Source organism: Seriola lalandi, unplaced genomic scaffold, assembly GCF_002814215.2.
Source record: "Seriola lalandi dorsalis isolate HSWRI2012SDOR001 ecotype SW California unplaced genomic scaffold, Sedor1 jcf7180002054370, whole genome shotgun sequence".
Taxonomy (NCBI): Eukaryota; Metazoa; Chordata; class Actinopteri; order Carangiformes; family Carangidae; genus Seriola; species Seriola lalandi.
Window position 1 is genome coordinate 783,467 of NW_019524923.1, and position 12,333 is coordinate 795,799.

Consider the following 12,333-nt stretch of genomic DNA (forward strand, 5'->3'; position numbering starts at 1 on the left):
TGTATACTGCTGGAAGACAAACATTTTTGTCCATCTGAGAGGTTTAATATCTTATGTACACAGACGGCTAAAGATTAGAGCATCACAGATACAGCTAGCTGGCTGATGGTGGGGCTGACTCAGAGTTGAACCGTTAGATTAATAGCAAATATTGTGCTGGTTAATGTGGCGCCAGTGATGTTAGTCATGTCAAACATACAGATGTGGTGGGAAATTACTATACTGGTTTGAGGGATTGCAACTGATGTATGGATCACATCTAAAACCCTGCCTCCTCCTAACCTTCCACTTTCCTGTGCATTATACCTCACTCTTCATTTTTCATGCAGTCATCCTCTCATCTTTCACTTTTTTTCCCCTCTTATTCTTTGATGGAAATTCAGCACATCAATTATTATTGTGGTTCTTCCAGGAATATAGACACTATTGTGAATCAGCCACTCTTCAAATTGCACCTTACTTAACGGCACACAAAAGCAGCACAGTCAGTGATGAAATGTGGACAGCACGAATGTCCACCATCACTTTGCAATGTGACACTACTTATTGTATATCTAAAGTAAAAGGTCGGCCTAAATAGGTCAAATTAGAAATCTCACACCTTTGTGCCCCACATCTCTTTTTATTTATTTATTTATTTTTTTACAGCTGCCCACTCCCTTTGGACGTAGCAGAAACACTAAAGGTTTAACTGTGACATTTTTAAAGGACTGCTGGAGCTAAATCATGCGTTTGTGTCCAGCAAGCCCGAGATTTACCTCCTGAGAGCAAATTGCAGAGCCACATCCTTTCAACAGCTATTCTGGACTTTGTGAAAGATGAGGGCACACCAAACCATTTGGGGACATTTGTGGGGTATTTATGACCACAGCCCAATTCTTGTTAGGCCAGCAAAAATCTTTTTTTTTCTACTAATGTTTATGCCAGTATTAGTACCACATGTCATTTTATTCAGAAGATGTGATCATTAGCACACTGGGAGCTTCATTACCTGGAAAAACCTTGAAGCCAGAGTCATTGTGGGCGAGAGCTGCAGCCTGTCTCGCTCATGTGGCTTAATGTGGGAGCCACTGTCGTTCAGAGCTTTCTGCCCCTCTTTATTCCTCCCTTGCAATGTTTTGAACTGATCCGCCAACAAAAAAGCTCCAGAAAATTGGCAAATCTACATTAAACCAAATTGACCTATAAGCTGCTCCTTCACAGTAAAAGCCTCAGAGCTTTGCCAAAAATTACTACATTACTATTATGGAAATGCAATCTCTAATGGTACTGGCTCTTTGAAAGCTTATTTCATGTATGATAGCGATATTAAAATATATCCTGGTGAAATTGCATGCATTATCTCCTCAGTCTCTAAATCAACTCATAGGTCACCTGAAGGTCAAAGAGGTTAATGACTACAGTGTCAAAGTGATAAATTGGGAGTGCAGATAAGTGCACACAATGTCAAATAGGATGACAGAAGAAAAAACGTTTATTATGTTGGTTGTTGGCTATAACTGCATTATTTTTTATATGGATTTCTGGTGCTGGGATTGAATAATTCATAAATGTATGGAGTTGCTAAACTCATAGCCTAGCCTATAATTTTTCTTTGATTACTATGAATATTCAATAAATACTGAAGACATAAATACAAACCATTTAAAAGGGATACATTTAAAGCTTGCAGTTTTTCAAAGGACTAGTTTGGGAAATAAGCTACAGCCAGCAGCTGGTAAGCTGGAAACCCAAATTCTCCTCCTAGCACCTCTAATGCTCACAAGTTAGCATTTTACTTAATTAGATTTATTAGAAGTAGTGCTAATTAGTGAACTTCTAAACAGATTTACTTGTGGACAGAACACGCTATCTCCACTGTTCCCAGTCTTTATCCTGAGATAAGATAAGCTAACCAGCTGCTAGCAGTGGCCTCATAATTAACAAAGAAAGTGTGGTATCTATCTAACTCTAGGCAAGAAAAATGAAAGTGTGTCCCAACATGTCAAAGTGTTCCTTTAGCAAGGTGAATATGATCAGGCTGGAAAAAATAAGGAAAATAGGCTGCTGACATGTTGAGATGATGTTATGAAATCCTCCATGTTGCAGATACAGGGGAGTACGAGGACGAGAAATATTAGGCTTCAGCTTGCCAGGAAGTCATCAACAAACATTAGCATATCGCCTTTCACTCCTCGAGAGAACCAGCTATTCAAGTCTTTTTTTTTTCAACCCGAGCCAGACCAGCATCTTAAAACACAAAGACACTGGTCGTTGAGGCCGTGCTATATTGTACTCTGATGAGGAATCAATATATTGATCCATTCTTGTTCACAGAGGAATGGGTGTTTTTCTCACTTTTATTGAGAATGATGGGGACAGAGTGGAGAAAAGACAGCAGTGGAATTTTTGGCCAGGATTCAGTGTGACAGTGTTTTTTTTACCTAGAAAGGCCATGATAAATTAAACTGCTGTATCGTTTATAACATATACTGTGCTTTGTTTTCATCTAGCCAGTTAATGTGTTTGGGATCGGTTAATTTCCCATCGTATTATATGCAAAAAAATCATGCATCTCACATACTTTAAGTTCCTGTTACTGACACCTACACCTCACACTCTCACTCTCTGACTCCTGCTCTCCTCTGTTTGTGTCTTCCAGGTATTTATGAGCAGACATTTCTTATATAACTGCAGCCAACCAATCCTGGATGTGAAGATAGCCTTTTGTCAGGTGTGTGTTCCTTACAGGTAAAAAAGGTACAGTATTCATTCACTTCCATTTCCCCTTCATTGCTCTGTATTTTGTGGTATATACTGTCGTGTTTATGTGTATATTAAGTCGAGCTGAGTTTCTAAACATTAACAACGTTTACTCAAGACAAAACGGAACATAATCCTGTTTTAATGTGAAATGCAAAAGGCGTTTCTTCTTGGGATTCAGTGCTCCAGTGTAAATATGTCACACAATTTTCTAGACTTGTGCTGATAATTAATTTCATGCAAAGCTAAAAATAATTCAGGTAGACCTGGTTTTCCATTAAAGTGTTTATCTGTAACTGAGATCTCTACTAAACACAAAAACAGTGAAGTGTCTTCCTACCTGAAGCTTAATTGCCAGTCTCCTCTCGAGTTGTGACAGTGTAAATACAAAACTCCTGTGGGGATGTCATTCAAACTCTGCAGTCTATATTGCACGCCTGTGTGTGAGGACTGTGTGGTTTGCTACAGGGCAAAGCTACAGGCTATTCCTCTGTAGCTCGAAATTAATAAGATGCTTTGCATGGGGTGTCTGCATTACACATGCATGTGTAGCCGGATGTTTAATAGCCACTATAGATATACCGCTGGCTGCACGGTTACAGAAGCTACAGTCCTATGTATTGAAATAATTAGATCATAGATTTGGATGACTTGTCAGCCCTTTTATATTTAAGTGTATTACATCACGTATATTAATTTTTCACGGCATTTGTGGGAAGTGTTTGAAACTCGTGCCCCTCAGTTATACACAGTGGTGCAGCTTTGTTTGGTTTGTGAGCTGTGTTGTAATTACCCAGTCTGTAATTACTGGAATTTTTGTTGTGGCACCATTTGTATGACTCCACTGCTTAAGTAATTACAGCCCAATTATTGTGTGCACATTAATATATGAATAATATCTTTTAGCTGCGTTAAGAGAGTTAAGATTAGTCGCACTAATGTCATTACATGGATATTAAAGATCGTACATGGACACAAGTATTGTACAAGTAATTTCTGCATGGAAACATACAATAAAACAATAGTGTATACAAAACAGTTCTGTGTGACCTGTCATGTTTATGCTATGTGTCCAGTTTTACCAATTAGCCTTTAACACATGCTTTTTTGTTGTTGTTTGGTAAAGTACCAATAAAGACTGATTGGTTAACTGATTTATTGATAGTTAAAGATTTAACAACAATAACTTAATAGCATGAAATTTACTATATGAATGTTACATTTATTTTTGCGAATTGATGTTTTTTTCAGATGTTTTATTACTTTTCCAGGTAAGCAAACACGCAAATCATCTTTATCATCAATAACAGAAGTTTCCTGTTGTGTTTGCGTCATTCAGGGTTTTGGAAAACAAGTGGATGTGTCATATATTGCCAAGCATTACAACATGAGCAAAAGCAAAGTGGACAACCAGTTCTACAGTGTGGAAGTGGGAGACTCTACCTTCACAGTTTTAAAACGTTTCCAGAATTTAAAGCCCATTGGCTCTGGAGCTCAGGGAATTGTCTGGTAAGTGCTCAACAGTGCATTTCTTTTATATCCTGCTTCATTTCATATCCGGCTATTTGAATTTTTTAATGTAGTATTTAAGGCATGATTATCTCATTTAGCTGTTTCCATGACAATACTGTTAATTTGGCAAAAGGAAAGTCATATTTTCACCCCGGCGTGGTTTCATTATACCTGACCAATCAGAACATTTGAAAGCACAGCATGAAGCCATGTGACTCATCTTTGAGACTGTTTGATCAGCAATGTGGAAAAGAATGGATTTGCTCAACATTAAAAATGAAGAAGACTGAATGTAGAAACATTTTATTTCTTTAGTTTTATTTACTTAAGTTTATTTTGGTCTGTCATCTGAGCAGACGTTGGGCTTTAATCTTGTAATGGTAAACAGGTGCACATTCCTCTAAAGGTCTTTTAAAAACAGCAAATAAATTAAGTTAGAATTATTAGTGTTTTCTGATGCAGGTAATTTTATCAGTAATGTTTGTAAATGTAGTAAAATGGCAGATTTTCTAAATCATGATCAGTTAAGAGGCACAAAAATGTTTATCATAATTAAGACTTATTTTATCATAAGTCAATTATTAATGTGAATATACCAGATATTAACATGGTTGAAAAAAAATAAAAATAGAAAGATAATTCTTGCAGCTTCTGTGAGAAAGTGTGAAAATATCTGTAGTAGCTACGGTGGCGTTTCTCAGTAGAAACTGTGAAATACTGAAAACCTGTTGAAAGGCAGAAACATTTTTCAGAAGAATTAGGAGGAACATGTTTTGTCATAATTCTTTCATAAAATGTGGAGCGTCTGGCCATTCATAATATTTGAATTCACTCGGTTCATATCCTCTCCAGTGCTTTGAGCTGATGACATATCTGTTGGGCCATAAGGGCCTAACAGGATGGGCACTTAAGTGAATCCTTAATCCGGATTGCAGCGAGAGTTCGTATTCATTGTAATTCATCTCACGCCTGCCCTGTCAGAATGCAGTGGAATGACTGCCAAAGCTCCACTTACAGGAATGCATTTTACAGTCTTTGTCAAACAGATCTATAAGTTATATTTATGTTAATGCCATGTCAGTGTGGTGATATACCTGCCTCAGAGACCCTCCCAGGGATGACACAAGATGACATGTTTTATTTCAGTGTGTCTTCTGTAATGTTTTGAAGATTCACTGGCTGTCAGCACCCTAAACCCCCTGCCCTTCACTCACCCTGTTTCATTGTCCTTCCTTTGCTTCCCATGCCCTCAGCCCTTCTCTCCTTCCGCTCCAAAGCAATTTTGTGCATTTGCAAAGGAGCTTGGGCAGCCTGTAACTGCTAATGCTGGGACTGTGCCCATTTGAAGGATATTGTAGCGATGGATGGCGGGGAGACAGTACAAATCTAATTTAACCTGCTCTGGTGTGTTTCGCTTGGCTCTCCCAACAGCTGTCATCTGGTGTCATATGGTGATGGTATTACCGCGACAGAACCACATAAAACCCCAAAGATTGATATAATATCCTACTGATTATAGAGATCAAATGGGATACAATATGAAAGTAGTTTTATTTAGATGGTAAGAAGCACATCATCAACATACCAGAAGACCATGACATGTGTATTTATGCTGGATGAATGATTTGTCATGATATGATGATGAGATAATTAGTGACTTGCTTACTGTGCATTATCTTCAGCATAATCCCTGACTGGATGACATAATCACATTTACATAAACAGTTGTCTGACACTACTTTGACTTTAAATAGACAATATGCACAAAAGCAGGGATTGATCCAAAAGCTTTTCTGTAAAAAATCAGCAGTGACTAAGTATGCTTTTCTTATGCAATCGAGAGACTCTTGCCCCCGTAAAGCCTGAGAACATGATAATGAGGGAAAACTTGTGTCACTGCTGCTGCTAAAACTCACTCTGCCAGTGTTGTCGCCCACAAATGTCTCAATCTGTGCACATCTCTGCCCTTATGACTCGTGTGCTCAGTCAGGATGAGCTTCCAGAAGCATCTTAGGAGGGATGAAGGCTTTAAGTAGTTTAGCTGGTCATGACATCATCTTTCACTCAGCTAGAAAAGTGATGACTGACTCAAATCCCTATTGGATCAATGCTTTTATGAAGGCTCCACTGTTTCCATGGTCACACATCATCCCTGGCCTGCAGTCTCCACAGAGACATGACGAACCACAGCGTATCCCACCCAGCCATCTACAAACCCACACACGCCATCGTCTTGATTAGGGTTGCAATAAGGCTGCGTACAGATGCCTTGAAACTCGATTTGCAGCATCTTGTCGGGAGAATTTGTCACAGAGGGCAGATAGAGCTGAAAATGTGATATGTACGGCACTTTTATGGCAGATTTTCCTCGTCTGTGTACTGCTGTACATTGAAAACCAACATAAATCTACACAAAGAGCCCAAACCCCAAAGGTTCTCAGTGGTCTGGATTGTGTTGAGCCAACAAAGAACTCACTTTGGTGTAATGACCTCTAAAATGGGTTGAGCCACTTTGTGGGAAGAGAAACTATCAACGTATGACTTACATTTCACCTATGTTTCATTGCATTGTATTTTGTAGGCTATTTTTCTTCATAACCAACAAAACATCATTAATACTAAATATTTCAGATTAATAAATATTTGGGTAAAGTTTGTGTTGATGTTGTTCTGTAATATGATTAGCTATTTGCTTTCTTGCTAAGAGTTAGAGGATCGATACCACTCTCATCTCTGTACGGTAAAATATAAAGTGTGAAATATGAATATCACCAGTGGCTGATTAGCTTATCTTATTTTAGCTTAGCATAAAGATGGGAAAGAGAGGCAAAAAAAGCTAGCCTGGCCCTGTCCAAGAAAAAACCTCTAAAGCTAGCTAGTTGATACATTTAATCTATGCAAATACCAAAGTGTAAAAATGACAAGATGTGATTTTATGATGTTTCTTAATGACACCACTCTTTTATCTGTCCATTAAATATGAAGCGGGAGCCAGGAGACACTTAGCTAGGCCTAGCATAAAGACTGGGAGTAGCTAGCTTAGCTCTGTTCATGGAAAGCTCCTGTAGCATAGATGCTGTTCTTGGACACAGTGACTTCCTGGAGTCTTGTGCTGAATTCACACAATGTCGGCAGAATGGGAAGAACAAGAAAAGCCTCCTGTTATTCGGACTTGGGAGTATTCATACACTTATATAGAATGGTTATTTAAATTCTCAAAATTAGTGACTTTTCCTGGGTTACATATTTAGAGTGGTTTAATAAGTGAACATACATACAAGCCAACAGTGTATAGTTCTTATCCCCTTAAATCAAGTCCTTACTGGACTTGATTTAGATGTAAACACCTGTGCAATCAGTCAACTCTCAGCAAGAAAGCTGAAAAATATATTTTCCAAAATGAACTGTTCCTATTATCGTGTGATTTAAACAAAAGGTTATGTTTTTTTCCTCTTGACAGCCACATTGAATATGAGTTTAATGTTTCTTGGTTACTGACAAGCTCGTACCATTGAGGAAAAAATGTTTTACAAGTAATCTCCCACCTGTTTCCATGAGTCTTTGTTTGGCCGGAGATGTGAAAAATCATCCTTTTGTTTTTGCAGCCAATGACATTCACCATGGATTGTCACAGTGACATCCAATCACACACACAGTGAATCATCCAGCTATGAACATGAGAGGAAAATTGCTTCACTGGTCTCTGTTTTCTTTTTCTTTTTTCTTTTCTCTGCAGTGCGGGCTATGATGCTGTTCTGGACAGAAATGTAGCCATCAAGAAGCTGAGCAGACCCTTCCAGAACCAGACCCATGCCAAAAGGGCATACCGGGAGCTGGTGCTCATGAAATGTGTCAATCACAAAAATGTAAGTGATTCAGATGAGGGGTAACAGAAGTAGGAACGAATGCAGAAAGAAGGAAAATGTAATCCACTGTCAGAATGAGAACCACTTTTTAGTCAGTGTCTATTTTTGGTTCCTGATAAATCCCTTTGCTACAAAAACGGAGATGAGCGACTGCAATGTTGTGACCGCGCTAAATTCCATGCCTCCAGAAAAGTACCGAACTGGCAGGAGAGTGAAACAGAGAGCACTTGAAGGCATGAATGTAATCTCCAGTGCTGCAGTTTGTGTTCTGTCCTCCCTCCTCTGTCTCTCTCCTCTATTCCCTATCCTCCACATTTGTCCCCACTCTTTTGTTCCATCTCACTTCTTCGGTTCACTCTATTTCTCACTCAGCAGTGTCCTTCATCAGGGTCATTACCAACTTGCATCCACAGTCCCTTGCTCTTACTCTCATTTCATGTGTGTACTGTATATTTAACCACTGTATGTTGATCCTCTTCATGCTGTTCTCTCTTTCAGATTATCAGTTTATTAAATGTCTTCACGCCACAGAAATCATTAGAGGAATTCCAGGATGTGTGAGTATGCTGAACCCTTCTTTGCATAATTACATTTCCACGAAAATGTTTAATTTAGGTTATGTAACAGGCAAAGGAAGTGTTACTTGTTTTCATTTAATCTGATATATTGTATGGCAGGGAAAGAAGGGGACTAATTGTATTAAGCATTATGTGCTCATTACTCCTTCGCACCTGCAGTTTTGACAAGACAGCCGCTGGAGTGCAGTCAGTGAGAGTACTGGAAGTGTAACCTGAGGCTGCTGGAGATATCCTGTTCTCATGCTGAATGATGAATGAGAGTGTGTTCACTTTTAGAACAATCTCTAGGTGAACAGCACTGCAGCAGGATTCATATATCTTCTCATTTTATGTACAGACATGGTAGAGGGGCAGTAGATTTCAGGAGACAGCTAACGCATCAAATTCCAAATACCTCATCAGTGACTGAGCTGATACGGCTATTAACCACTGTCAAATCAATAAAACCTTTTCTCAGGTACCTAGTGATGGAGCTGATGGATGCCAACTTGTGCCAGGTGATTCAGATGGAGCTTGACCATGAGAGAATGTCCTACCTGCTCTACCAGATGCTGTGTGGTATCAAACATCTGCACTCAGCTGGGATTATTCACAGGGTAGGAAAGCAAGACACCTCAGCTTCCTTGTTTGCTTTTTGAGTGTTATATTTAATGGACAGCAGTGATAATCATGTTGAACTAAACCCTTAAATCTTACACAAACCTAAGCCCATGGTATCAAGACCATCACCATCCTCTTGTTTGGATTGCTCATTGTGGCCGAGTTTTCTTTAGTCATGAGCGAAATGAATGGACGTTATAAACAAATCACATACCAGAAAAGGACACTGTGCATTGAAACCTGTCAACAGAGAAGAAGATTTGTAAATACATACAGTTTCTCATGTCAGTCTTTTTCCCCCCTCTCCAGGACCTCAAACCAAGCAATATAGTGGTGAAGTCAGACTGCACCCTGAAGATCCTGGACTTTGGTCTGGCCAGGACTGCAGGCACAAGCTTCATGATGACCCCTTATGTGGTGACTAGATACTACAGAGCCCCAGAGGTTATCCTGGGCATGGGATACAAAGAGAATGGTGAGAGTTAATGAGAACTGAGTATGTATGAGCCTGTGTGGGTCAAAGTCAGACATCTTTAATCGATTGATACTGGAGTCATTTTATTGTTTCCATCTCTTTATTAATACACACCATACCCCACTGATGTATTTACTACAGTCAATTAAAAGAGCTCATAGAGACTTAACAGTCTGTATAGCAGTACTTGCTTATATAGTTACATCACCAAATGACTGTAGTTTATTGGAACAGTTTTTTCCTGAAACTCAACCCAGTTAAATTCTTGTATTGGCAGTCAACCATGGGCATTAATGGTCATTGAATTCACTAAAATCCCTGCAAACATTTTCTGGTCAAGTTGCACTTTGCAAATAAGATAAAGTGAATTGAAGTGTTAGAGGTATGAGTCACTGATTAAAAGCCCCCAGAGCATCAGACATGTGATTGAATGCCAGAAAAAGCTGTGACTCATTAGCCATATTCCTCCCATGGATGGAAGCTGCAGGCTCCAAGACTTTGAATATCTTGCCACTAGTTAGTCCTTCTAAGATTCGGCTTTCTATTCATTCTGCTCTTCTGCAGCTCTGTCTATATTTGTATTTCTTTCTAATTTGTCTCTATGTAACATACATCTCACTAATTATTTCTCCCCCGCTGAATAACAGCTACTCTCTAATTACTGTTGCTTCTCCCGGAGAGCTAGATGTGTCTAACACTAACCTTTGCTTCCCTCTCTCTTCTTTTGCTCCCTGTTCGCCAAACCCTCACCGCTGTGCGCGCAGTGGATATATGGTCGGTGGGGTGCATTATGGGAGAAATGGTGCGCCACAAAATCCTTTTCCCTGGTCGGGACTGTATCCTTGTTAACACATAGAGACATCAACTGTTGGTAACACTGTTTACTTGTTCCTGGATAAAGATGGATTTAAGAACCTTTTAAAACACTATTTTTCTTAGCTTGAAAAATACTAAGTGCAAATGAACAAAATAGTAGCTACAGGCCTGTGCACAGGTAGAGCAGATAAAATAATACATATGGTTATATCCAGAACGTATCTTTCACATGATATTTGAGTTAGTTTTTGCTTTGACTCGATCTTTTTATGTCTTAGTTAAACTTAATTCGAAGGTAATTATGTGCCTAGCCTGATGTTCTCTATATGTTACTGAGGTGAACTAAACTACACTCACATCTGGCTGGCTTTATAACACGTCCAACTGATCTTCTTTTAACACTTTTAATACAACCTGCAATAACATCGTTAAACAAGCATCATAAATTCTCGCTCACTCTTGTCTGAATCTAAGGCTTTATTCAGGCCCTCATTTTGGCAAGAGGAAGTACTCTCTCCCTCCGTCTCTGAATATTTAAGCGTGTGCTATTTGGAGGGTTTCTGGAGTGCTACCTGGTGAGTTCTCCTGCAGTGAATCGGGGGCTGTAATTGCATCCCCAAGATGACTTCTTTCTGCAGGATGGATATGGATAAATAGTCCCACATGCTGAGTTTGCGCATGTGTGCACATGTGAAGTGCATCTCGCCATCTGAGGGTGCCCACATGTGTGACTCAGACATAGTTATTAAGCTTTCAATGAATAAATAATGAGTAATTAATGTATTCAGTATGAGCATCCGTAAATAGCAGCTTAGTTGAGCTCACTTGGCGGTGTGAGGACAGAAGGTTAAAGGTGTAGACTGTTAGCATGTTAGGGTCAAACCTAATCCTATGAGATGGCCATTACCAGCAATGAATCATGCTATTGCTTACTATTGTCTGTGTAGCCAAAGCCTCATATAGCTACTTCCTCGAACCTCGATTGTTGTCCAAAAACTATTAATAATACATGAATGAGCCACATCATTGCACTGTGTGACATGGTCTTTTAATGTGATGAACATGGTCACTGTAGTTGGTTTTGCCGTTACCCTGCACGTTGCTAATCTTAATTTACTTCATAGGCTTTTCGACCTGAGGTATTGACCTGGCTGAAGTTACCTGTGCCTTCCTGAGTGCCTGTCAAATGATGATATAGAATAGCAGTCTGTCTACACAGGTCAGAGCACAGTGAGCTTCAGGGTGACTGGGTGTTCGATGGCCATTTAGTACAGCAGTGTGTTAAATAAGAGGCCATCAAGGGAACTGGAGGTGTATTCTGTTTGTGGCATGCATGTGGCAGGTAATTACTAGTGAAATGCACAGCTACGTGATGGCATGCAATGCATATTGTCATTAGGATAAGAAAAGAGAGGGATTACGATATAGAAATACTTGAACTTGAAATATGTACTTATATGTAGTTACAGTCGATCTACAGTAAGTCATTTAGGAGGTTGAACGTGATTTTGGATAGACGTTGGTAATGCAAGTGTGTGTGTGCTTGTGCATATGCCTGTGTGTGACCCCAGTGGACATGTGGTCAGTCGGCTGCATCTTTGGAGAGGTGATAAGAGGGACGGTGCTGTTCCCTGGGACTGACCGTATCCTTCTAACCCCCCACCCCCCCCACCACCCTGTTCCATATGTAAACCTGATATATTGTAGAAAACCCAGGGTGTTTACTTGAGAGCCGTTGTGCTCA

The 12,333-nt window shown here is 39.5% G+C and overlaps 1 protein-coding gene across 6 annotated transcripts in view; it reads left to right on the forward strand.

Moving 5' to 3' along the window:
- mapk10 (mitogen-activated protein kinase 10) overlaps positions 1 to 12,333 on the forward strand; it is a 34,122-nt gene that overhangs the window by 7,614 nt on the left and 14,175 nt on the right. For 5 of the 6 annotated variants that reach the window (XM_023408671.2, XM_023408672.2, XM_023408676.2 and 2 more), the window contains exons 2-8: positions 2,642 to 2,713; positions 4,082 to 4,251; positions 7,991 to 8,120; positions 8,619 to 8,677; positions 9,156 to 9,294; positions 9,608 to 9,773; positions 10,538 to 10,609. In XM_023408671.2, coding sequence (XP_023264439.1) covers positions 2,642 to 2,713; positions 4,082 to 4,251; positions 7,991 to 8,120; positions 8,619 to 8,677; positions 9,156 to 9,294; positions 9,608 to 9,773; positions 10,538 to 10,609 — 808 coding nt within the window. Of the gene's footprint in view, positions 1 to 2,641; positions 2,740 to 4,081; positions 4,252 to 7,990; positions 8,121 to 8,618; positions 8,678 to 9,155; positions 9,295 to 9,607; positions 9,774 to 10,537; positions 10,610 to 12,333 lie in introns of all 6 variants that reach the window. The other variant, XM_023408673.2, reaches the window with a different exon arrangement.